Consider the following 27,384-nt stretch of genomic DNA (forward strand, 5'->3'; position numbering starts at 1 on the left):
AAGGTAAAGTTTAAGTATAGTAAAAGTATAAAACTATGTACGTATAATACGCGTATAAATATATATAATATTAATTTAAATCGATATATATATTTAATAAAATAAAATATAAATATCGTTATCTTTATCATACTGGTTAAGTAATGAGTTATCAAAAGTGGTTCTAGATATTTATAAAAGTTATATACATTTTAATAATAAAATTCTTTTTAAACTGAAAAACGTTTTTTTTTATGTTTGAAACTAAATCAAATAAATATGATAATTTTGTTTTCCAAAACTAAATATATTTAAGAATCATTTTGTTTAAAGGTTAAAATAATGGAAATCGTTATATCATAAAATGTTTTAGAAAAGTAGAATCATATATATTCATAATAGGTTTCAAGTTTTTAAATTACAGTTTGTTGGTGAAGCATGGGATAAAGTCCAAAGGTTAAATAAACGTATGAAATCATCTTAATGAAAAATGTCGAGTTACTTAACTTGTCGATATCCAACATCTAAGTTATTTACACTCTACGTTCTTACTTATAAATCACTTTACCATTTTCCGAATGTTGTCAAAAAGAATAGATTTCTTAAATCACAGTGGACCTCATAACATGGACCCATAATCATATCACAATGTATCTGATAAATCAATCATTTGTTATTATCTTCTAATTCCATCGATAAACATATTGAAACAAATACGTTCGTGTAAATTATTATACATTTAATACTTTATTAATATTCTCAAGTTATAATATATATATATATATATATATATATATATATATATATATATACATATACATATATATGTACATATCTATTTATATATAATGGTTCGTGAATCGTCTGAATTTGGTCGAGGTTATAATGAATGTATGAACACAGTTTAAAATTCTTGAGATTTAACTTAACAAACTTTGCTTATCGTGTCGGAATAATATAAAGATAAAGTTTAAATTTGGTTGGAAATTTCTAGGTTGTCACAGTATCGCATACCCGAACTTAAAACCCACCCATCACGTGAAATGTGGTATCGCATACCCGAACTTTAAAACCCACACTTCACGCCCGCGCACACACACACACGATGGTGATGAGGTATAGCATACCCGAACTTTAAACCCTCATCCCATGCCAACACGATGTTGTATCTGTGACGACCCGAAAATTTCCGACCAAATTTAAACTTAATCTTTATATGGTTTTGGCACGATAAGCAAAGTCTATAATATTGAGTCTCGAAAAATTTTGGAACTATGTTCATGTATTCCATTACCTTCGACCATTCCCGACGATTCACGAACAATTAATAACTATGTGTGTATATATATATAAATAATAATTCGAAATATAATTTGAAGTATTATATGTTGTTGTTAGTAAAATTAATAAAATAAAAATAAGATATTATAATAATTATTATTTAAAATATATCTCTATATATAAATAAAGTATATTAAAAATAAATATTAAATGATTGTAATACTCGTTTGATGTTTCGATTGATATTAAGCAAGATAAATTCAAACTTATGTAATTTTAAAATAAACGGTGATTCGAAAATGAGTTATATAAATTATAGGCTTATTAAAAATGTATTTAGAAACTATTTGTTAAATTTTAGAAATTTGTATATTTTACCCAGGATCGAGCGCGGACAGTTGATATAATTTTTAATGACCAATTTTTATACAATATTGACTAAGATAAATAAATATATTTAATGTAAAAACATGAGATTTTTCGGAAGACTTTTATCTACCACTGATTAGCAACGGAAAACGAAATAATACCCGAGCCATAAGTGTCGACAGTTTAATAGTGTAATTACCCGTGATACTTTAAATTATGAATTGAGTTTACTGTTTCTTACTTTAAAAATTTTGTTTCCTTGTTTTTCGTAACCCCACCCCAACTTAACTTGTTATGTGATTGCTTTTCTTGAGAACAGTCATATCATGCTTATTACTGTTTTTAATTTCAATCATCGGTGAAATTATCTAAAGAGTACTATTGAACACTGTATCTAATTGAATGTAATTGATTATTGGTTGGTGATTAATATCTATCTATCCTAATATCTATCTATCCCCTATTATCCATGTATATCTGTATACGCAGAACACCCATTTCAAAAAGATAAACCAAATATCATTCTTCCTCTTCTTTCTACAACCACTACCACTTGTACATATGTTTCTACTGTTGATTATTTCACGAGAACATCACGCTTATGTTTGATAAAAACCACCAAGACAATCACACACACACCAAATACACAATCATAATCCTTCTCCTTCAACCCTCATCAACCGTCCCTGCTACGCGTAATTACCTGTTTCTGTTTCAGCTTAAAGACAATTCAAAAACCACCATCCTCTAACACCCACTGCCACAACCAAAGGAACCATTATACACCACCTTTGGGTCTTTTCTTTTTGTTTGAAAACTGCCCTAGGACCATGTAACGACCCACCAAAATCGCTATTGACGCAGTACATTATTCACCGGCATCATTGCGAGGTATTGACCTCTATATGATGCGTTTTGTAAACATTGCATTCTTTTGAAAAGGCACACCATAAATGAATATCTAAATCCAAGGTTTTTGACATCTGATGATTTCTACATATAGACAATCAATGTAAATAATAGTTTACAATAATACATCCGTTAACAATGCAGTCAAAATAAGATACATGGTGATGATTATGTGAATGCAAAGTTTTCTCTAATAAAGCATGTATGACTCCATGCACATAGCTTGTATTATGTATAAGCAAACAGCGGAAGACTTCTAGGGACCTGAGAATAAACATGCTAAAAGTGTCAACACAAAGGTTGGTGAGTTCATAATTTTAATATTGCGCATAATCTGTATATAAAGGTGGACCACAAGATTTCAGTTGTTTCATCCAGAAATGTTTATCAAAATATTCTACAAAATTGAGCACCCTGGTAACTAAACTTTAACGTTATAATAAGTACCCCTGTTTTAAAATACATTCAACCAACATGTACAATACACGCAATCTAACGTGTACTAAACTCAAATAGTATACATCTGTTTTATAGTTCAGGCTAGGGTTTCTATACCTGGAACAGACGGGGATGTCAAGCCCTATGGATCCATATATAACTACTCGCGCCCACCAGTTCTTATAACCGGCAGTTACTAGTTACCAAAGTTAAGGGATTTTCGGTTCAAACTCGGTGTAGAATTTAGTATGTACTTGTATCCATTGTGTTTAAAATAAAATGCATGTATTCTCAACCCAAAAATATAGATTGCAAAAGCAATTAAAAAGGGATCTATAAACTCACCTTGGTACGGGTGATGCAAGCTAACGTGTAAATGAGATATCAACCCAAAATGAATTGTCCCAAAAAAAATTGATGTATTGAATTTGGACTGAAACTATACAAATAGACACCTCTTGTTTGCGTACAACACTAGCCTGTCATGTTTTATTCTTTTAGTGGTTATGAACTAAATATATGGTATGTTGAGTAGGTGAAGGAGAAATGGTTTATATAACTTAGAATGAAACTTAGTTCATCTGTAACACCATGACATATATAGAAGGTGTGGATGATCAAATAATGTAATAGACAATAATTAAAATTTTCTGCACATATATTACTTTTCAATTTGTCATTATATAAATTGAAGGTCCACATGAGACTTTAGTTTTACTCATTTTGATTTCTTTTGATTCTGTTTGCCGACATGCAAAATTTATATTATATTATTCTTCAATTTAAGATAGTGTTGTTATTATTATTATTATTATTATTATTATTATTATTATTATTATTATTATTATTATTATTATTATTATTATTATTATTATTATTATTATTATTATTATTATTATTATTATTATTTCTATAGTTATCTTTCAATACACAAAGTTTTCACCTGATTGGACCATGTGACACAAAATATTAGATACCACACCCATCATCGTGTTCTATTTTTTTCTTCATCAATTTCATTCCTTTTAGTCAATCAAGATAAAGTAGTAGGACCTCCCCATCATTCTAATTTATTACTTGCCAATTCTCACTTTTAATATCTATCTATCAATGCTATATAAACATAAACCTACATATGTATTAATTTAATATATTAATATAAAAATACTATGTCAACATAGTAAAAATCATTATGAGTATATGATAGCCAATGACCATCGTTGCATTTACTTAGTTGTTAGATTACGTAAATATATTCTTAACTTATAAATCTATGTATGTTATGTAATGTAAGTTGTACTAAGACTTTCTAGCATAATTTCTCCGAATTCGACATATATTTCAATCTCTAAAATCAAAAATCAATAGATTTAGTTCTATTACTTTATGTTTCATGTGATTTTAATAAAAACAAATGAGTTACTTTTTAATGAAGAATACTTAGCATGTCATAAATACTATAATTAGAGTGTTGGAATCAAATATGGATTGGAATTTTGGAGGGTTGTAACAGACCACCATCAAACACTGGTTAGTATCATCAATTCTGTTTTGGTTTCTTTTTCCTTCTGTTCAGTCGATACCCAAACAACTTTATTTTTTTGTTAAACTGCTACTGTTGCTGTCTTGATATTTTACCACCAAACTAAATCATCACTATTGCAGTTTAAATGGAACCAAGACCCAAAAACATTACCTCCAAGAACACCACAAAAATCGCTACCATCACCTTCATATAACACCACCACCAACGAATATTATCATCGGCAATACCTGCACCTTATTTGACCATCAAAACCCATAAGAAGATGCAGCCCCATCATGACCTGTTGAAGATGCACCAACACAACCGTTTACTATTCCTACTATTATATCGACCACTATAACCAAGAACAACTCATTTAAATCAAACACACCTTTATCAAATCCACCATGTCCACCATCGAACTAAACCACCATCATCTCAATATAATTGCTACGATATATATTCTGTTTCCAAATTCTTTTGAACAAACCCATACAAACATCATTGTTAATTGCTGCTTCCTTTATATTTTTTTTTTTGATCTTACGCCACAAACAACCACCACCAACACCATCACCGAAATTAAACTGTTGCTGCACTAATTTTTTTTTGTTTCTATCCGGAAATCAAACCCACAAACCCACTCAAAGAACACATGCACTTAATTGTTTACCGTTGCCACTTGTTATGGTTGAAAGTGATTGTTCTTGTTACTTTATGAAAGTTGTAGCCGACACCCACTAGTCCCTTTTAATTATAAAGCCTACAATGATGTTAATGGAAAATGAGGTAATTATGATGACATGATGAGGGATGAGTACGTTATATATTTTTTTTTATTAATTTCGGTCAAACTCAGGAGGGGATTCAAAACAGGCCACAGCCTATTATTTGGGCCGTGTAATTCAGTTTTTAGGATTAGGTCGAGTGATTTTCTTTTGGACTAGTGCAATCGTTTGGATTAATTAACTTGGGCCATTTACTAATACTTAGACTTCCTTTTGGACTTAATACAAAACTGGCCACGACTTGCAGACTCATGGGATTCTATTTTCTGGTTCGATGTAAACACAAACACACACTTGTTTCAAAATTTGGATGATGATGATTAGGTAATGATGATGACAATTGTTATGAGGTTAGTGATGGTGATTATGCTTAATGATATTAGATTTCGATGATGATGTTGATTATACTATCATGATGATGATGTTACGGTGTGATGAAGTTGATGATGATTATAAGGACCATGATTATGATGATGGTCATATGATCACGATTATGATTATATTATGATTATGACGATAACGATGATAAGGATTATGTGATTATGATAGTAATGATAATATGAACGATGGTGAGGATTCTAATAATAATTAGATGAAGATTAAGTTATGATTATGATAATTGATTATGATTATGTGATAATAATAATGAGATCAATAATGATTATTAGTGTGATGATAATGATCATGATGATAACGTTATGATGTGGTGATCAAGAGTTTAAGGATATTAAATGATACATGAAATCATAACGGTGATGATAAACGAATACATGATGATGACGAGTGTTGATTATGATTATGATTACGTTGATGATGATTATGAAGAAGATGATAACGAATAACAAATTAAATATAATGATACACAAAATAATAACACGATGTAGCATGGTGATGATTATGGTTCGTCAAGGTTATGTGAAATAACGATAATAATAAATATGGTTAAGGATGTTATCGGGTTAGCGGGACGTTCCGGGTTCAAACCCAGACTTGGGCATTTTTTAGGACTACTTCTTTGAGGTAGTTTACTTACTACTCATTATTATTATTATTATTATTATTATTATTATTATTATTATTATTATTATTATTATTATTATTATTATTATTATTATTATTATTATTACTATCATTATTATTATTTTCATTAACATGATTTTTATATATAATTTTATTTACATTATTTTATTATCACTATTATTATCATTAGTATTATTATTATTATTACAGTATTATTATTTTTATTATAAACATAATAACATTATTATATAAATAGAACATATAACAAATTACTGATTTCTGATATAATACCAACTACAAATATATATTGTAATATAACTATATATATGAATATTGGGTATTTACAAAATAACTATTTATAAAATATAACTGACGATATAAAATATAAACAAAGTGTATATATATTTATATAACTACAACACTTAATATATAAATATTATGTAGGAGGAATTATGTGATTATATGTGTTAATATATATACTTGATATAGGTTCGTGAATCCGAGGCCAACCTTGCATTGTTCAGTTCCGTCGTATGCATATTTTTACTACAAAATATCGTATTGTGAGTTTCATTACTCCCTTTTTAAATGCTTTTGCAATATATATTTTTGAGACTGAGAATACATGCGATGTTTTTATAAATGTTTGACGAAATAGACACAAGTAATTGAAACTACATTCTATGGTTGAATGATCGAAGCCGAATATGCCCCTTTTTGCTTCGTAGCCTAAGAATTAGTAAACCGATCTACTAATTGACGTGAATCTTAAAGATAGATCTATTGGGCCTAACAAACCCTATCCATTGTAGCGGATGCTTTAGTACTTCGAGTTTTTTTATCATGTCCGATGGATGTCCCGGAATGATGGGGATATTCTTATATGCATCTTGTTAATGTCGGTTACCAGGTGTTCAATCCATATGAATGATTTTTGCATGCACGATATTTATGAGAAATGAAAATGAAATTCTTGTGGTCTATTAAAAAGATGGAAATGTATGATTATGATAAACTAATGAACTCACCAACCTTTTGGTTGACACTTTTAAGCATGTTTATTCTCAGGTATGAAAGAAATCTTCCGCTGTGCATTTGCTCATTTTAAGAATATTGCTTGGAGTCATTCATGGCATATTTCGAAAGACGTTGCATTCGAGTCATTGAGTTCATCAAGATTATTATTAAGTCAATTATAGTTGAATAGTGGATATTATGAAATGGTATGCATGCCTGTCAATGTTGGATGTAAAGAAAGTTTGTCTTTTAAAAACGAATGCAATGTTTGTAAAATGTATCATATAGAGGTCAAATACCTCGCGATGTAATCATATGTTATTGTATTCGTTCTTATGGATTAATACGGGTCTTTACATGTGGTATCAGAGCTGTTTTAACACCGTTGGTGCGGGTTAGTCGTAAAGGAGGTTCTCACAGTGTGACCTGTGGCGAAGCATTGGCTCTTACTACTTGCGATCCCTTAAGAGGGTTGGCAGTAGCCGAGAGGCAGGCCCTAAAATCAGTATCTGAGGTACACTCAGTGGTCGTCGGATAGTTAAGGCACTGGGTGGGACGGTGGTTGTCCCCACTGTATTTACATGTAGTATCAGAGCGGTGGTCTTAGAGAACCAGGTCTTGCATTAGTGTGTCTAACTGATAGTTGCTTAGGTGCATTAGTGAGTCTGGACTTCGACCGTGTCTGCATGTTAAAAGTTTTGCTTATCATTTCGTGTCAAAAATTTCCTACTTATCATCCTTAGGAAATTACCTGTTTATCATTCTTAGTCTAGACACATCTTACTACAGTGATTGCATGAATAGTGTATAGACAAAATTCATATCTTAGCGTATCTGCTAATCCATATCTTAGCGTATCTGTTACTATAAACTTTGCCTGACATATTCCTTAAATCCCTCCATAATCTACGAAATCCTTTGTTCTATATGTGATTAGAATACCATCCGATAGCCGGAAATCATTTCATAACAAAAAATCCTTTATTCAATCGTACGAAATGGAACTCGTCACTAGTTCAAGTTCCTCGAATTCCGACAGCTATTCTAATATGGAGTTTCACTCGAGCTCCGACAGCAGTGTGACCGGAATGGATCAACCAATTAGACACCATCTATTCTGAATGAATTAGGGATTGGTTCGTAGTCGACTTAATCAATGGAGATGAGAAGAAGGCGATCCTTTCCACCAACCGAATTCACCTCTTTGTGAAGGACCTGAATCACTTACCGATGAACCTGTCCGAAACACCATTTTCTCTCTCATTTCCAAGAGTATCTCGTCACGATTATATACTATCTCAGATTCTAGATCTTATTCATCCGCTCGTTCGAACTGACAATCATTCCAATGTAACAGAAGAAGTCAACAAGCTTCGCGCTCGAGTAATCAAATTGGAGAATATGGTGCAAAACTTACAAGCTTCAACAACAACACCGGCACAAACAATATCACCAGCATCAGCACCAGTTCCACCAACAACACAAGCCTCAACATCACACGCCTCAACCTCACAATCTGTATCTCGAGCATAATCATCGTTCTACAGGACGTTCTACATCATTTATCTTCATTTTACATATTCGTTCTACATCGAATATCTTCACTCTATGTATCGTTCTACATTAAAGATTCTTATGTACAAACTGTTAATGGTAATAATATTTTAACGGGTAGGTAATACCCGAGGAATATTTAGATTTCACATTAACATGTTATACTGTACATTCTTCAAATCCGATTCAACAAGTCATTTATTATCCTACCTACATCCACAGATATATGTATTCGTTCACCGAAGAACAACCATTTTAATTCAAATTCAATTTCATATACGAATTTTTACCGATCAGAATCCAAGTCAAGATTTGACAAGTGGCATAATGAAGAAAAATAATGAATAAAATGAAATTGATTAGTAACCAATTAATTAACTACGTAAAAATTTCTTCATCATCTTCTAATTTTAAATATTTTAAATTCTAAGATTATATATTGGGCTATGGGACTATTGGACTACTAACATTGGACTACTAACCTTGAATAATTAAAAAGTATTAAAAGAGTGGAAAATATAAATTATAACACATTTTGGTTTAAAATATCGTTAATAAATTACACCTTCTACAGTTAAACATTCCTTCAAGTTTGCCACTTGATTTCATCTTAAACCTCATTCTTATCTTGACGATTCCAATCTGCGTTCAAACCTTTCATAATTCTTGAAAACACCTCAATCGAGAGAAGGAACCAACTGCATCTCATCTACGGAAGGAAATATTTATGTATATAGTTATGCACCTGAAAAACTCTTGAAACTTGAGTAAACGTTTAACACGTATCTGTGCTAGCTCCTTTGGCATTGTTATTACAGAAAATAACATTGCAATTCTTTTTCACAATAGTCAGTTTTGTCACAGCTCCAGCAAGTCAACTTCGACTTTTCGTTCGAATCAACCTTATTATAACCTTGATATATACGTTGTCTTTTCGCCTTCGTTACCGGGAAACCGTTTATATCCCATCGCATTATTAGTAAACTTACCAACAACTTTATTGATCTTGACTTTCTGAAAAATCATTATTTTTTTATCGAAACCCCATCATATACTTATCCGCATCTGGTAACGAGAATTGCCATACCAATTACTGAGAATTAGAAAATAGTATTTTGAATCTCGCAGCATTTCTACGTCAACAGTTATATGTATACATATAACATCTATCTCCTAGAATTATGATCTTCAATTATGAAATTTTGTAAAGCACCCAGCCTACGAATTAATACATTGAACTTTGAAAAAGCTGAATGAAGCAGCAAAAACTGTAGACAACTAAAATAGTCAAAAGTTTGATGATAAAAGATAGTGTGTTGGCAAAGCTCAGAAAAAGTTTGAAACTGAAAAATGGATTGAGCAAACTATGAAGGAGTCTTTGAACAAATCACAAGGACTAAACTTGTACATAAAGAATCCTGATGATTCTGTTTCTGATGAAATCTTTAGCGAATACCTTGCTCCTTATTCGCTCTAAATCATCGTGAATGAATTTCTTCATCACAATTTGATTCTAAAATTCTAAGATATTATCGTATCTTTCATTATTAATATCCTCAATATTTCTGAAGATATCTTCATAAATATTCTTATCCGATATTAATTATCTCTCTGCTCTATCTGTGTTATATCATAAAAGAAAACTGTTTTAGTTTCTAAAATCTGAAAAATTTGAATTTAAAATATAAATGTTTTTGAAGTAGTGTTGGAAACAGAAGTATGAGTTAGTATAATATAATGACACTTGATCAATGTGATTATATTACAGTAAGTCATGCCGAGTTTCTAATAGAACATGATGATTCACAGATCATAACGTCATCATGTGCCGTGTTACACGACTCTTACATTCAATTAAATCTATAAACATATCAAGAACATACCTTCTTGATAATTATATCTTTTCTCTTGAATTTTGGTAATTTAACAAATCAAGATCGTACTATTACAATCTCTCTTTTAGAACATTAGTCATGTTCATTCGAAACTCTATATCTATGAATTCTGGACCATTATTCACTTGACTTAAAGTCGAGAAGAGAAAACAAAAGTATGGAACTCCAAAAATATAAAGGAAATGAAGAGGGTGGATTTCTAGTAAAATATCCGACAGAGCAATCGAAACAGATTATAACAACTGATCAAAGAAGATTCTAATTTCCTTAATTACCAGAGAACCAAATCTTAATACGAAGATTTCCTCTAAATCCCTTAAATTCCAAAAATCAACCGTGACTACGTCACCGGTTAAGACGAACTTGAATTTACTCATTTCATTCTTTTGTGATAGCTTCACTCGTACTCTTCGAATACTCGAATTATTTTATCCATATTACTCTATGGTAATAAAATTCTATTTTATCAACTCATATTCGTCATGAAGACATTCTTATTGTTAGCCATGACGACTTCGAACAAATTTCAGGATGAAATTTCTTTAACGGGTAGGTACTGTGACGACCCGGAAATTTCCGACCAAATTTAAACTTAATCTTTATATGGTTTTGAAACGATAAGAAAAGTCTATAATATTGAGTCTCAAAAAATTTTGGAACTATGTTCATGTATTCCATTACCTTCGACCATTCCCGACGATTCACGAACAATTAATAACTATGTGTGTGTATATATATAAATAATAATTCAAAATATAATTTGAAGTATTATATGTTGTTGTTAGTAAAATTAATAAAAAAAAATAAGATATTATAATAATTATTATTTAAAATATATCTATATATATATAAATAAAGTATATTAAAAATAAATATTAAATGATTGTAATACTCGTTTGATGTTTCGATTGATATTAAGCAAGATAAATTCAAACTTATGTAATTTTAAAATAAACGGTGATTGAAAATGAGTTATATAAATTATAGGCTTATTAAAAATGTATTTAGGAACTATTTGTTAAATTTTAGAAATTTGTATATTTTACCCAGGATCGAGCGCGGACAGTTGATTTAATTTTTAATGACCAATTTTTATACAATATTGACTAAGATAAATAAATATATTTAATGTAAAAACATGAGATTTTTCGAAAGACTTTTATCTACCACTGATTAGCAACGGAAAACGAAATAATACCCGAGCCATAAGTGTCGACAGTTTAATAGTGTAATTACCCGTGATACTTTGAATTATGAATTGAGTTTACTGTTTCTTACTTTAAAAATTTTGTTTCCTTGTTTTCCGTAACCCCACCCCAACTTAACTTGTTATGTGATTGCTTTTCTTGAGAACAATCATATCATGCTTATTACTGTTTTTAATTTCAATCATCGGTGAAATTATCTAAAGAGTACTATTGAACACTGTATCTAATTGAATGTAATTGATTATTGGTTGGTGATTAATATCTATCTATCCTAATATCTATCTATCCCCTATTATCCATGTATATCTGCATACGCAGAACACCCATTTCAAAAAGATAAACCAAATATCATTCTTCCTCTTCTTTCTACAACCACTACCACTTGTACATATGTTTCTACTGTTGATTATTTCACGAGAACATCACGCTTATGTTTGATAAAAACCACCAAGACAATCACACACACACCACATACACGATCATAATCCTTCTCCTCCAACCCTCATCAACCGTCCCTGCTACGCATAATTACCTGTTTCTGTTTCAGCTGAAAGTTAATTCAAAAACCACCATCCTCCAACACCCACTGCCACAACCAAAGGAACCACTATACACCACCTTTGGGTCCTTTCTTTTTGTTCGAAAACTGCCCTAGGACCACCATCAAACACTGGTTAGTATCATCAATTCTGTTTTGGTTTCTTTTTCCTTCTGTTCAGTCGATACCCAAACAACTTTATTTTTTTGTTAAACTGCTACTGTTGCTGTCTTGATATTCGACCACCAAACTAAATCATCACTATTGCAGTTTAAATGGAACCAAGACCCAAAAACATTACCTCTAAGAACACCACAAAAATCGCTACCATCACCTTCATATAACACCACCACCAACGAATATTATCATCGGCAATACCTGCACCTTATTCGACCATCAAAACCCACAAGAAGATGCAGCCCCATCATGACCTGTTGAAGATACACCAACACAACCGTTCACTATTCCTAATATTATATAGACCACTATAACCAAGAACAACTCATTTAAATCAAACACACCTTTATCAAATCCACCATGACCACCATCGAACTAAACCACCATCATCTCAATATAATTGCTACGATATATATTCTGTTTCCAAATTCTTTTGAACAAACCCATACAAACATCATTGTTAACTGCTGCTTCCTTTATATTTTTTTTGTTTTGATCTTATGCCACAAACAACCACCACCAACACCATCGCCGAAATTAAACTGTTGCTGCACTAATTTTTTTTTGTTTCTATCCGGAAATCAAACCCACAAACCCACTCAAAGACCACATGCACTTAATTGTTTACCGTTGCCACTTGTTATGGTTGAAAGTGATTGTTCTTGTTACTTTATGAAAGTTGTAGCCGACACCCACTAGTCCCTTTTAATTATAAAGCCTACAATGATGTTAATGGAAAATGAGGTAATTATGATGACATGATGAGGGATGAGTACGTTATATATTTTTTTTATTAATTCCGGTCAAACTCAGGAGGGGATTCAAAACAGGCCACAGCCTATTATTTGGGCCGTGTAATTCAGTTTTTAGGATTGGGTCGAGTGAGTTTCTTTTAGACTAGTGAAATCTTTTGGATTAATTAACTTGGGCCATTAACTAATACTTAGACTTCTTTTTGGACTTAATACAAAACTGGCCACGACTTGCAGACTCGTGGGATTCTGTTTTCTGGTTCGATGTAAACACAAACACATACTTGTTTCAAAATTTGGATGATGATGATTAGGTAATGATGATGATAATTGTTATGAGGTTAGTGATGGTGATTATGCTTAATGATATTAGATTTCGATGATGATGTTGATTATACTATCATGATGATGATGTTACGGTGTGATGAAGTTGATGATGATTATGAGGACCATGATTATGATGATGGTCATATGATCACGATTATGATTATATTATGATTATGACGATAACGATGATAAGGATTATGTGATTATGATAGTAATGATAATATGAACGATGGTGAGGATTCTAATAATAATTAGATGAAGATTAAGTTATGATTATGATAATTGATTATGATTCTGTGATAATAATAATGAGATCAATAATGATTATTAGTGTGATGATAATGATCATGATGATAATGTTATGATGTGGTGATCATGAGTTTAAGGATATTAAATGATACATGAAATCATAACGGTGATGACAAACGAATACATGATGATGACGAGTGTTGATTATGATTATGATTACGTTGATGATGATTATGAAGAAGATGATAACGAATAACAAATTAAATATAATGATACACAAAATAATAAGACGATGTAGCATGGTGATGATTATGGTTCGTCAAGGATATGTGAAATAACGATAATAATAAATATGGTTAAGGATGTTATCGGGTTAGCGGGACGTTGCGGGTTCAAACCCGGACTTGGGTATTTTTTAGGACTACTTCTTTGAGGTAATTTACTTATTACTCATTATTATTATTACTATTAATAATAATAATAATAATAATATTATTATTATTATTATTATTATTATTATTATTATTATTATTATTATTATTATTATTATTATTATTATTATTATTATTATTATTATTACTACTATCATTATTATTATTTTCATTAACATGATTTTTATATATAATTTTATTTACATTATTTTATTATCACTATTATTATCATTAGTATTATTATTATTACAGTATTATTATTTTTATTATAAACATAATAACATTATTATATAAATAGAACATATAACAAATTACAGATTTTTGATATAATACCAACTACAAATATATATATTGTAATATAACTATATATATGAATATTGGGTATTTACAAAATAACTATATATAAAATATAACTGAAGATATAAAATATAAACAAAGTGTATATATATTTATATAACTACAACACTTAATATATAAATATTATGTAGGAGGAATTATGTGATTATATGTGTTAATATATATACTTGATATAGGTTCGTGAATCCGAGGCCAACCTTGCATTGTTCAGTTCCGTCGTATGCATATTTTTACTACAAAATATCGTATTGTGAGTTTCATTACTCTCTTTTTAAATGCTTTTGCAATATATATTTTTGGGACTGAGAATACATGCGATGTTTTTATAAATGTTTGACGAAATAGACACAAGTAATTGAAACTACATTCTATGGTTGAATGATCGAAGCCGAATATGCCCCTTTTTGCTTGGTAGCCTAAGAATTAGTAAACCGATCTACTAATTGACGCGAATCCTAAAGATAGATTTATTGGGCCTAACAAACCCCATCCGTTGTAGCGGATGCTTTAGTACTTCGAGTTTTTTTTATCATGTCCGATGGATGTTCCGGAATGATGGGGATATATGCATCTTGTTAATGTCGGTTACCGGGTGTTCAATCTATATGAATGATTTTTGCATGCACGATATTTATGAGAAATGGAAATGAAATTCTTGTGGTCCATTAAAAATATGGAAATGTATGATTATGATAAACTAATGAACTCACTAACCTTTTGGTTGACACTTTTAAGCATGTTTATTCTCAGGTATGAAAGAAATCTTTCGCTGTGCATTTGCTCATTTTAAGAATATTGCTTGGAGTCATTCATGGCATATTTCGAAAGATGTTGCATTCGAGTCATTGAGTTCATCAAGATTATTATTAAGTCAATTATAGTTGTATAGTGGATATTATGAAATGGTATGCATGCCTGTCAATGTTGGATGTATAGAAAGTTTGTATTTTAAAAACGAATGCAATGTTTGTAAAATGTATCATATAGAGGTCAAATACCTCGCGATGTAATCATATATTATTGTATTCGTTCTTATGGATTAAGACGGGTCTTTACAGTATCGCATACCCGAACTTTAAACCCTCATCCCATGCCAATACGATGTGGTATCGCATACCCGAACTTAAAACCCACATCGCATTTCACACAAGTAAATACATTACATACACACATGTATAATTATTCCACTCACCTCGAAATGCCCGCACAAGTCATGTATGTAAATCGCCTCCAAACGCAACTGGTGTTATGCGAGGTGTATATAAAATAGCTTTAAATTTTAGCAGGAAATACTATTAAATACGATACAATTTTACACAAGATATTTATTTATTTATAGAATGGATATACTTAAACCTTGCTACAACACTTATAGGCAGTGTACCTAATCGTACAGTAGTGTATTTTTTAGTAAGTCCGGTTCGTTCCACAGGGAAAATCTTTAAACAAAGCTTAACGCTATATTAGTTTACTTTTATAAAAATACAAATATATATATAAGTAATATTATTATTATAAAGGGGGGTTTTTACCGTTTAATGACCGGTTTGTCGATTTTAAAACTTTAGTCGCAGTTAAAACCAAATGTAAAATATTAAATACAAATACAAGACTTAAATTAAAGCGTAAAGTAAATAACGATAATGAAATTGCGATAAATAAAAGTGCAATTAAATATAAAATAAAGGAAATAAAATATGAAATAAAAGAATTATGCTTATTTAAACTTCCGTAATCATGATGTTTGACGTGTTGATTTTAGTTTTATGCCCATGGGTTAATTGTCCTTTGTCCTGGATTATTTAATATGTCCGTCTAGTTTTTGTCCATAACAGTCCATCAATCATAAATATAAAGTGCAAGTGTCCTCGTCAAATTATTCTTATACCCGAAGTTAAATATTCTAACTAATTGGGGACTTAAACTGTAACAAGATTTTAATACTTTGTTTAATAATTACACCAGGATGTCGACTGAGTGTAACCCAAGGTTTTAATATTTTATTATCAATTATACCAAGTGTCCTTGTACATAATTTCACCCCTGTTTTAATTATTCTAGTGGCTATTAATCCATTCCCGTGTCCGGTTAAATGAACGATTATTCGTACATATAAATACCCCGCCCATCGTGTCTGATCGAGTGTATATGGTAATTTATAGGGACGCCCAATTGTAAATCTTTATATTAACATTAACAAACTATCATTTAGTTAAACAAATATAAAGCCCATTAATAGCCCATAGTCTAATTTCCACAAGTGTCGTTCTTTTGTCCAAACTCCAATTATGGTACAAAGCCCAATTACCCAATTTTAGTAATTAGCCCAACATCATGATTACTTCGAATTAAATAAGCATAATAATAACTTAGCTACGAGACATTAATGTAAAAAGGTTGAACATAACTTACAATGATTAAAAATAGCGTAGCGTTACACGGACAGAATTTCGACTTACACCCTTACAACATTCGCTAACATACCCTTATTATTAGGATTAAAATTAAAATTAAAATTAAAATATAAATTATAAATAAATATTACGTATATAGATAGAGAGATTGATATATTATGGATTTTTTACGATCAGAATGCGCGAGCTTTATAGGCAGTTTCAATATTTGGGGCTCCGCGACTCGCGGCCTTTTTGCTCTTCAAACTCCGCGAGTCGCGGAGTTTGTAATTACAGCTCACTCCATTTTGGCTCTTTGTTTACCGACGGTTTATTATATAAATATAATATATATATAATTTATACAATTAATTATATATTATATTATATTTATATACATAGTTAACTTGTAATTTTTAGTCCGTTGCGTCGAGCGTTGAGAGTTGACTCTGGTCCCGATTCTGGATTTTCGAACGTCCTTGCGTACAATTTAATATCTTGTACTTTGCGTTTTGAATCTTGTACTCTTGTAATTTCGAGACGTTTCTTATCAATAATTGGAACTTCTTTGATTGTATTTTGTACTTTTGAGCTTTTTGGTCGTTTGCGTCTTCAATTCGTCGAATCTGTCTTTTGTCTTCACCTTTTATTATTTAAACGAATATCACTTTTAAATAGAACAATTGCAACTAAAAGCTTGTCTTTCTTGAGGAATAATGCTATGAAATATATGTTCGTTTTTAGCATTATCAGCAACCTAGCAAACCTTTACCTATAATACGCATATAGGTATACAAACAATCAACATACATTCTCTACGAGAGAATTTGACTCCAACACCCTTAACCAAGGGTTTATACCGACCTCCACAAACCTCCCATTTAGACACCTAAAGGGGACTTCACCAATTACCACTACGGGTGGTAATTTTGACCCATCAAACAAGTACAATTTAACCTAAATTATACTTGGCACCATTTAAACCAACCTAGGTCTTAACACGAAATTACTACTTAGGTAGTAATCATTTCAAACGCCATTAACCACTTAACAAAAGTGCTTATCATCCAATTAATCCAAAATTAGTGTCATTACCAAATTTGACCCAATTCAATTCACCCATTTGACATAAGTCCCGAAAACATCCTTAGTCACTAACGGCTAGTGATTAACTTTTCAAAACACCATTTAACGCATGAACCAAGCATTTACATACTTGATTCTTCAAATCTTGACTCAAAACTTAGTTTGACACGAAATCAAGGTTAACACCCATTTTGTCATACAAACATGTTCTTATGAACATCTAAACACTAACACACTTACAAGCTAGTGATTTAACACCCAAACCATGAACAAATTTGTCCTCAAACCCTAAACCCACAATAAACGGGTTTACTTACACAATACATACAACAAAACCCCCAATTTCATGAGAAATGGGGTTTAGAACCCCAACAAACTCAAACCATAAACATGAAAAAGAATCTTAACAATTGAATTCGAAGTTAAAGCTTATCAACACTACCAAAACGTAGCCAAGAACGAGATGAACAGCTTTAACACTCGAGCTTTTGATCGATTCAAGCTTCTTCTTCTCCAAAACTCCAAATCACTCTCTAGAACTCTCTCTCTCTCTCTCTCTCTCTCTCTCCAAGAATGGATGAGAGTGTTTAGTGGATGTGAAAATGATCCAAAACTAGATCCAATTCTGGTGTTAAGGCTACATATCTGACCCCAAGTGAAAAGACACAATTGCCCTTCATTTAACTCTAATTAACAGAAAAAGAAAACTGTCGCCAGGTGTAGTGCGCGGCGCGCACCTCTAGCCATGTGCGGCGCGCACGATGGTCCAAACAGTCTGTGTACAATAATGTGCACCATTTTTACTCTATGTACAATAATTATTTGGGTCTTACATGCTACTGCGAAAGAAAACATAGCGGATATTCCAATCCCAAAAATCACAGCGATAAGCTAGCATGATGATGCTACTGTAGATGACATCATCGAGATCGATTTATCTAAGCCATGATTATATTGTAAAATTTAGCACGCAGCTATCTCTGCGCCATTATTAATAAAATTTTCGCATTTCCATATATATATTTGCAAGTACTTTTATTTATATAGCGCTTTCATCGATAATATTCATAACACGAACTTGTCCTTTACAATTTCAAACTTTTATTATCGTGCACATAATAAGTATGTACTTTTGCGAAACAATCTGTATGCGTGTATATTTATATATTATGAATCTTCTAAGTCAGCCAAAACGATCCTTAGGCAATCAATTAGCATCGCGAAGCATCTATGTATGGCAAAATTAAATACTTAGGATTTTAAGTTCCTTTCGCAATAGTTATTTTCTGCAAAAGTGAGCAATTTCATCACTTCGCCACTTAAACGTCGCGAAACACCTCAACACAATGAAACAAAATACAAAATATTTCATAAACTTTTGGCATTTTACAAACAAACTTTTTTGCATATTCTTACAAGTGTCTACTTTTTATATTCTTACAAGTGTGATCAAGACTTGCAAAAATCAAAAATAAAAACACACAGAAAGAATATCAAGTATAGGCCTTGCAACTAATTTCGCACTTTATACATATGCATTTTGGCCTTCATGTTATTCGCCCTTCTATATCTGCGAGCTTATATGAACCTGCTGCATTAATTTTCACAACTTGATAAGGACCCTCACAATTAGGTCCTAATTTGCCAAGTTTTTCTGCTCTACTTGCATCATTATTCCGCAGTACGCATCTGCCTATATCAAAAGATAAAGCACACACTCTTTTGTTATAATACTTGTCAATTTGTTGTTTATTATTTGCCTCTCTGATAGCAGCCATCAACCGTCACTCTTCAATGTAATTCAGATTTTCGCCCAATGCATCATCATTTGCTTCTTCCTCGAAGTTAGCGACTCTATGTGTTGGCACAAGAATTTCAGCGGGTATTACTGCCTCGGAGCCATATACCAAACTAAAAGGTGTTTCCCCTGTGCTTTTCTTGAAAGTAGTGCGATGTGCCCACAACACATTAGGCAATTCATCTACCCAACCAGTTCGCTTTTCGCATAACCTCTTTTTAATACCGCTTACAATATTGCGGTTGGTTACTTCGCATAAGCCATTAGCCTGTGGATGCGTCACTAATGTAAACTTTTGGATTATATTTAAATTAGTGCACCATGTTTTAAAAGGATCTTTCGCTATTTGGGCACCATTATCACTAACCAATTCACGTGGAATACCAAATCTGCAAACAATATACTCCCACATAAAATTGCGCACCTGTACTCCAGTGATAGTGCGAACCGCCTTAGCTTCCACCCATTTTATAAAATAATCAATTGCCACAATCAGGAATTTGACATTGCCAGGCCCTGCGGGAAATGGTCCTACAATGTCAAATGCCCACTTGTGAAATGGCCATGGCGATTAACAGGAATCATATCATGCCTTGGCATCCGATTCTGCGGAGCATGCCTTTGGCAGCTTTTACAACGCTTAACAATCTTTGCAACATCGCGATATAGGGATGGCCAAAAGTAACCCATCCGCATAATTTTCGCCGCAATAGTTTTGTAGCCTGAATGCAATGCACAAGAACCATTATGCACTTCATCAATAGTCATTTCTGCTTCAATTGGGCCCACACACAGCATCATTGGACCGCAAAATGATTTACGATACAAGATGTCATTTTGAATGATATACATTGGTGCTCGCTCTCTTACTAAGCGAGCTTCACGCTTATCACTTGGCAAAATATCATTGTGGATGTATTGCAAGATTGGTTCCATCCAATTTAGCTGTTCTTCTACAACAAACGCAACTATTAAGTCATTATCTATTGATTTGCTTGGCAATTCCTCGACCCAAACTTGTTTTCGAAAGTGCGAAAACGTTAGAGCGGCTAACTTACTCAAAGTATCCGCCTTCTTATTTTGACTTCTTGGCACTTGCGCGAGTTCAAAATGCTCGAACCGCACTGCCAATTCTTTCAACAACTGTAAATATTTCTGCATTGAGGAATCATGTGCCTCAAAAGAGCCATTAAACTGATTTGCCACTAATTGCGAATCTGTAAATGCTCGCAATTTAGTGATTTTCATTTTTCGCACAATATTTAAACCAGCAAGCAAGGCTTCATATTCCGCTTCATTATTTGTCACATCAAAATTAAAACGTAACGCGTACGTATGCTCCTCACCACTTGGGCTTGCCAACACCAAACCCACACCAGCGCCTTCTGCACATGAAGCTTCATCAGTAAATAAATCTCATGTTTCACCAACTACTGGTTTTAATTCTGTTCGCTCATTAATCACCTCCAACTCCCCAGTCATTTCGGCGAGATAATCTGCCAAAACTTGGCCCTTTACAGCATTGCACGGAAGGTAAGAGATTTGATAAGCACCTAACTCTACTGCCCACAACGCAAGTCTACCAGATATCTCTAGTTTTGTTAAGACTTGCTTGACCGGCATGTTAGTTAACACATGCACTGGATGCCCTTGAAAATATCTTCTTAACCTTCGCGATGTTAATATGAGCGCATACACAATATTTTCAATCGGCGCATAGTTTATCTCACTTCCTGTGAGAGCTTTACTGACGACGACGTCGAGTTGACGGCAGAGAAAGACTGGGCATTCAGGCGAGCCGCCCGGTGGTGTGGTAAGAAATAGCTCGACTGTTAAGGAGAGGAAGCACTCCCTCCACTACCCTACAAATCTAATGATGGACATGCAAGCAGTCCCGCTTATGTGAAGGCTTAGCCAAGTTTGAAGCCTCTCGAATGACTCAGCTAGTTTGCTAGACCCTCTATCTGACCCCCTATCAAGTAAGGAGAGCTAGGTTATATGACTTCCTGCCAGTATTTGAAGCTATTAACTAATCTCTAGGGCAAGTAATCCCTTTCCGCAACTAGAACTGAGCCAAAAGCTTCATTTGCTACCGATATATAAAGGTAAAGAGTTTCGCCATCAATTGGCGCTGTTAACGTAGGCAAAGTTTTTAATAACTTCTTCATTTCCTGAAACGCGGTTTCAGCTTCACTTGTCCAAACAAAGCTCTTTTGTTTCAAGCAGCTTTTTAAAGTTTTGAAAAACGGTAATTGTCTTTCAGCGGCCTTAGACAATAAACGCGTTAATGCGGCTAATTTTCCTGTCAGACTTTGCACTTCTTTGACCGTCTTTGGTGCCGTCATATTTTCAATAGCCGCAATTTTCTTTGGATTAGCTTGAATACCTTGCTCAGTAACAAGATATCCCAAAAACTTTCCTTCAGTTTCGCCAAAACTACACTTTAGCGGATTAAGCTTCATGTTTATCCTGCGCAATGTATCAAATGTTTCCCGCATATCGTCAATAATGTGTTCTTGCATTGTGCTTTTAATTACTAAATCATCTACATAAGCCTCAAGATTATGCCCAATTTGCTTTTCGAACGCAGTGTCAATTAAGCGTTGATATGTGGCACCCGCATTGATTAAACCAAAAGGCATCATTATATAAGAGAATATGCCTTTACCTGTATGAAAAGCGGTTTTATCTGCGTCTTCTTTGGCCATTGGGATATGATGATATCCCCTTGCCGCATCCAAAAAACATTTATATGGAAAAGCATGTAAAGGTTCCACTTTCAAATCAATTTATGGAAGTGGATAATTATCTTTAGGGCACGCTTTATTTAAATCCTTGAAATCAATACACATTCTCCACGAGCCATCAGGCTTTTTTACCAACACTGGATTCGCAATCTATGATTGGTATTGAACTTCACGTAAAATTCCAGCTCTCACCAATTTTATTACCTATTCGCACAGCCACTTAGCGCGATCGGGGGCCATGCCTCTACGCTTCTGCACTACAGGTTTTAAAGCTGGATTTACATTAAGTATTTGTTCCGCAATATGACGCGGAACGCCAGTCATATCATTTTCACACCAAGCAAAAATATCCATGTACTGCACAAGTAACTGCACAATTTGTTTCTTGGTATCCGCACTAACATTGCCTCCCACTTTAATTTTTTGATCGGGTTATGCAGGATTAACCACTATCATGTTGTCCGCGGCATCAGCGGTTTCTTGAACTGCGCTTTTTACATTAACAGCCGCACAAATGGGCATGATGCTTGCTGAACTTATTATCGCAACACCTTTATGCGTTGCGAATTTAATCATGCCATGAATTGTAGATGGAACAATTCCGAATTTACCTAAGGCAGTTCTGCCTAACAACATGTTATAGCGAGATGAAGTCCGCATAACATAGAAATCTAACCGCGCTCGCCGCACTAAACTATCATCATTTTCATCGAAAAGCTCAACATCTAAAGACAATACGCCCATAGGCAATGAGAATTCTCCAGCAAAACCTGTTAGCGAGGCTGCGGTTGGTTGTAAATTTGCTCTAATATTCTCTGGCAGTTGAACAAAACATTGCACATAAACAATGTCAACACTGCTGCCATTATCAACATGAACTTTCATGATTGTGATTCCAGTTTCCGCTACCTTGCACGATACTATTATAGGCATTTAGGAGAAATCATCACTTTGCATTTTTGGAGAAATAATTGGCGCAGACTGCCAATTTTGATACATATTTATTAACTTTCGCTTTCTTCCTCTTTTTTGAGCATTTGCGTGCACAGCGACAGCAATACCACGATCAATTCCAATATTGCTCATTACTTTAATTAAACAAGAAATTTACCGCCAATTACAAACGTATTCACCTATGAATCATCAAAATAACGCACAATTAGAATTAAACAAGGTAATTGATTGTTTGATAGCACAAAACAAAAAAATTCAAGTTTAATTCTTAAAACGCGTCCCACGGATGGCGCCAATTGATCAATCCATAATTAATGTGTTACTTAATTAAGGATTGAGTGCAATAAGATTAAGATGGAGGATGAGATGTTTGATGATTATTTTGGGCCCTGATGATCGTCTTTCACTTTAACTATCAAGTGATCAACCACCCCGACCCGGTCTTGATTGTTAATTAGCATGATTCACCTTAAAAACAATGTAAAGTTCCCTGGGCAAGATCACAAGAGAAAATTACAAAGGTTCAGGAAAATGGCAGAGAATCAACAACCTATAAATGAGAGGCCATGCTCCCTATTTATAGTATTTGAAATATTCGCGGTCTGCGGATTGCTTAACTATCCGCGGAAACTTAGCGAAATGATCCGCAGTCTTTTATCAGCGCGAAAACTTATCTGCTATCTTTATTTTCAGCGGATATCTCAAGCCTTTTGCTTATAATTCGCGTAACTTCTGTTTTAACCTTTAGCAAACAAAATATACATATACAATGCTATGTATATGATCAAACAACACATCATAGTTGTAGACATTTATTCACGGAACTTAGGTTGCTTGCTAACTATCCTAGAGGCGGAATTCACTAGAATAGGGTTAAACCGAGATATGGGTCGTATCGGGATCGAATAGATCAAACCTAGGACAAGAACTAGATTAGATCGACGCCTAAACGATATATTTCAGTGGTATATGGTGTTAGGGTTCTCTGGAGATGAAAACCAGCCGACTAGGGTAAGTGGGATGATTAACCTCAACCAAGAAGTCTCGACCCGTATATATACTGCAGGTCAGACACACTCGGTCGAGTGTGTCTCTCAGTCGGTCGACTGAGTAACACAGTCGGTCGAGTGTGTACACACACTCGGTCGACTGTGTGTGCAGTTTAACATATTGATTATTTAACAAATTAAGTACTCACAATCATAAACACAATCAATAGTCACAAGTAAACATTATTACATAACCGAATGTGTTAAACGTAAAGATAAACTACGGCTGGGGATTCATGCACCAACAAACTCCCCCTAAGACCTAGCCGTAGAGCATAAAGATTCAGTTATCAATCAGTAAACGGATCTGTCACCCAGTTCCTCAGATGGCAAAGTTTCACAACTCTGCAGTACTGTTCAGCCTGCACATGATTTTCTGGACGATACAGCATCCGGTTGTAGTATAAGGTGAACATATATTTCTCACAGTAGTTCCTCAACCAAACTGGATCCAAAACCCTTATACTATCATTTTCATCCCCTCCATCTTTGTCTAACACAATAACCGCTTCCTCCGAGCGTTCATCATAATACCACCAACGAAAACGAGAGCTGAAGTGTTGCGGCATCTTTCGCAAAGGAACCTTTCGCATATACTTCACTGGTTGATATTTTACTATATTCCTCCTTACCCCTATTTTCCTGTTCATCCTGTAAGAGATCTTTGGAAATTGTGGTCGAAAGCCGACAAAATTAGGTGACCGAAATGATCTTCTTATCTTACGAACCAAAATATTAGGAATTCCACAATAATCCTGATATAACATCTTGAGCCTTGCAATCTGCATAAATTTAAAATATGGTAACGATTTGAATTCATATGCATACTTGATATAATCCACTCCGTGTTCTTTCTTGATCGCATATATATCAAATTCTTTAATATAAGCCCAGGCTATTATCTTTCCCTTAGCACGTAAACTTTCACAGTGCTCGATAAACTTTAAAAACTGCGGCTCCACCTTAGGCTTCATAACATACTGCCTAATTCGCATCAAAATCTTCCATTCTTCTTCCAAAACTTCAACCTTTTCTTTGTTGATTTTCACCGGCAAAAACCCTTCCGGAAACACACTTTCATGTTCTTTCTGTTCTTTTTCCTTGCACTTTCTATCCAAAAGTTCATCATTCATTTGAAAGTAATCAGAAAAAGTTGGAAGATCATTATCAAAACCTTCATAACGTGGATATGGCTCTGTCGGCTCATCCTCAATAAAAACTTCATTAAAACTATTATCACTTTCATCAACAACTTCTGTATCACTCAACTTGTCATCAAAATTATGAACCCGTGAAGTCAAGGCAGTCGAGGTCTTTGATGCACCATCAGCAGATTCCTTAGCTTGTCGCTCTAGACGCTCCAACAATTCCTGTTCAGTCTCGGTGAGATCCGGAGGGATCTCCCCTTCTTCTAAATCAGTGTAAACAGTAGAGTGATTAAGTCGATCCTGTATAGCTAAAAATTCAGAAACTGTTATTACTTGAAGTGAAGTTACGTACAATGGATGATCCTCAGTGTAACCTTTAGCAATCTCAACTGTCATGTCCTCCTCTTCTTCTTCACCAACAGTACCAAAAGGATCTGGTTCTCCATCCTCCTCTTCTATCACAATCTTCTTCTCCCATTCGTTCAATCTCTCAGTCAATTCTTGATTCTGAGTCTGAAGAGTCAAAATTTCTCCAGCCTGACTTCTAACATTTCTCTCAAGTTCCTCAATTTTCAACTGTTTTCGATCAACTAACTCCCTCAACGCAGACATTTCTGTTTGCGTCTTCTTCTTGTCTTCATCAGCAGCCTTTTGGAATTTAGCAAAATCAGCAGTCAACTGAATCAATCGCTGATTAACTATTCCTGTTAGATCACCGGAAACAACTTCAGAACGTTGAGAAGTCTGAACTTATTGAATAGATGGAATTTGTTGTTGTTGAGTGGGTGGCACTTGTGTAGAACCACCAGCATCACCAGTAGCTTGAACAGTCGGAGCGACCTTCGGTTGTGATTTTGTTGTAGAAGATGAACTTCCGTCCTTAACCAAGATCTTCAAACGCTTCTGTCTCTGTCTGGTTGACACCTTAAGAGCTTCAGCTAACTTTCTTTTAACCAAATCAACTTGACTGTCATCAAGCGCAGTCACATCCTCTTCATCAACTAATCGAGGACCAGTGTGCTTCGGTGGAGGCTGATTTACCACTTCCTCTCCTTCGATAGTAATATCAGTCTCGTCTCCAGAATTACTATTCTCATGTCGGCAGCGTAAACCTTCCGGACACACATACTTCTCATTAGCCAGATGGCCAATCAACCCCTTCTCCGGAACCTCAACTCTGTTCTGAAGAAACCTATTAAAGGACTGATCATTCAAATGATTCTGTTTCAGCTCATCCTGAGGAATTTTCACTAACCCTTGAACCTGCTTCTCAAGCATAATCTGAAGAAACCTCGAAAACACCAGATGTACCTTCTTCTTCACATTCAGAACCATCCCATCAAATATAACTTGAGAGAAGTTAAAATCAGCATTCAAAACCAACGCGACAAACAT

At 33.6% G+C, this 27,384-nt stretch overlaps 2 protein-coding genes across 2 annotated transcripts; both read right to left on the reverse strand.

The window, feature by feature from the left end:
- Positions 1–19,840: 19,840 nt before the first annotated feature.
- Positions 19,841–21,714, reverse strand: LOC139842708 (uncharacterized). Its single transcript, XM_071832822.1, has 4 exons — positions 21,519–21,714; positions 20,835–21,476; positions 20,317–20,622; positions 19,841–19,986 (listed from the first exon to the last, which is right to left on the reverse strand). Exons 1-4 carry the CDS (start codon positions 21,712–21,714, stop codon positions 19,841–19,843), a joined length of 1,290 nt encoding a protein of 429 aa, XP_071688923.1.
- A 1,328-nt stretch (positions 21,715–23,042) lies between these two features.
- On the reverse strand, positions 23,043–23,771 carry LOC139842709 (uncharacterized). The gene is made up of 2 exons (XM_071832823.1): positions 23,286–23,771; positions 23,043–23,195 (listed from the first exon to the last, which is right to left on the reverse strand). Exons 1-2 carry the CDS (start codon positions 23,769–23,771, stop codon positions 23,043–23,045), a joined length of 639 nt encoding a protein of 212 aa, XP_071688924.1.
- Positions 23,772–27,384: the final 3,613 nt, after the last annotated feature.

This window comes from Rutidosis leptorrhynchoides, chromosome 4, assembly GCF_046630445.1.
Source record: "Rutidosis leptorrhynchoides isolate AG116_Rl617_1_P2 chromosome 4, CSIRO_AGI_Rlap_v1, whole genome shotgun sequence".
Classification (NCBI taxonomy): Eukaryota; Viridiplantae; Streptophyta; class Magnoliopsida; order Asterales; family Asteraceae; genus Rutidosis; species Rutidosis leptorrhynchoides.

What these genes read in the sequence shown, in the direction of transcription:
- LOC139842709 (XM_071832823.1), bottom strand. Translation starts at nt 23,771, where the DNA reads ATGCCTATAATAGTATCGTGCAAGGTAGCGGAAACTGGAATCACAATC. An exon ending in CCGCGGACAACATGATAGTG is followed by an intron (nt 23,196 to 23,285) that starts GTTAATCCTGCA and finishes TTACTTGTGCAG; the next exon opens with TACATGGATATTTTTGCTTG.
- LOC139842708 (XM_071832822.1), bottom strand. Translation starts at nt 21,714, where the DNA reads ATGCCGGTCAAGCAAGTCTTAACAAAACTAGAGATATCTGGTAGACTT. An exon ending in AGAATTAAAACCAGTAGTTG is followed by an intron (nt 21,477 to 21,518) that starts GTGAAACATGAG and finishes CTTCATGTGCAG; the next exon opens with AAGGCGCTGGTGTGGGTTTG. An exon ending in TATTGATGAAGTGCATAATG is followed by an intron (nt 20,623 to 20,834) that starts GTTCTTGTGCAT and finishes TTGACATTGTAG; the next exon opens with GACCATTTCCCGCAGGGCCT.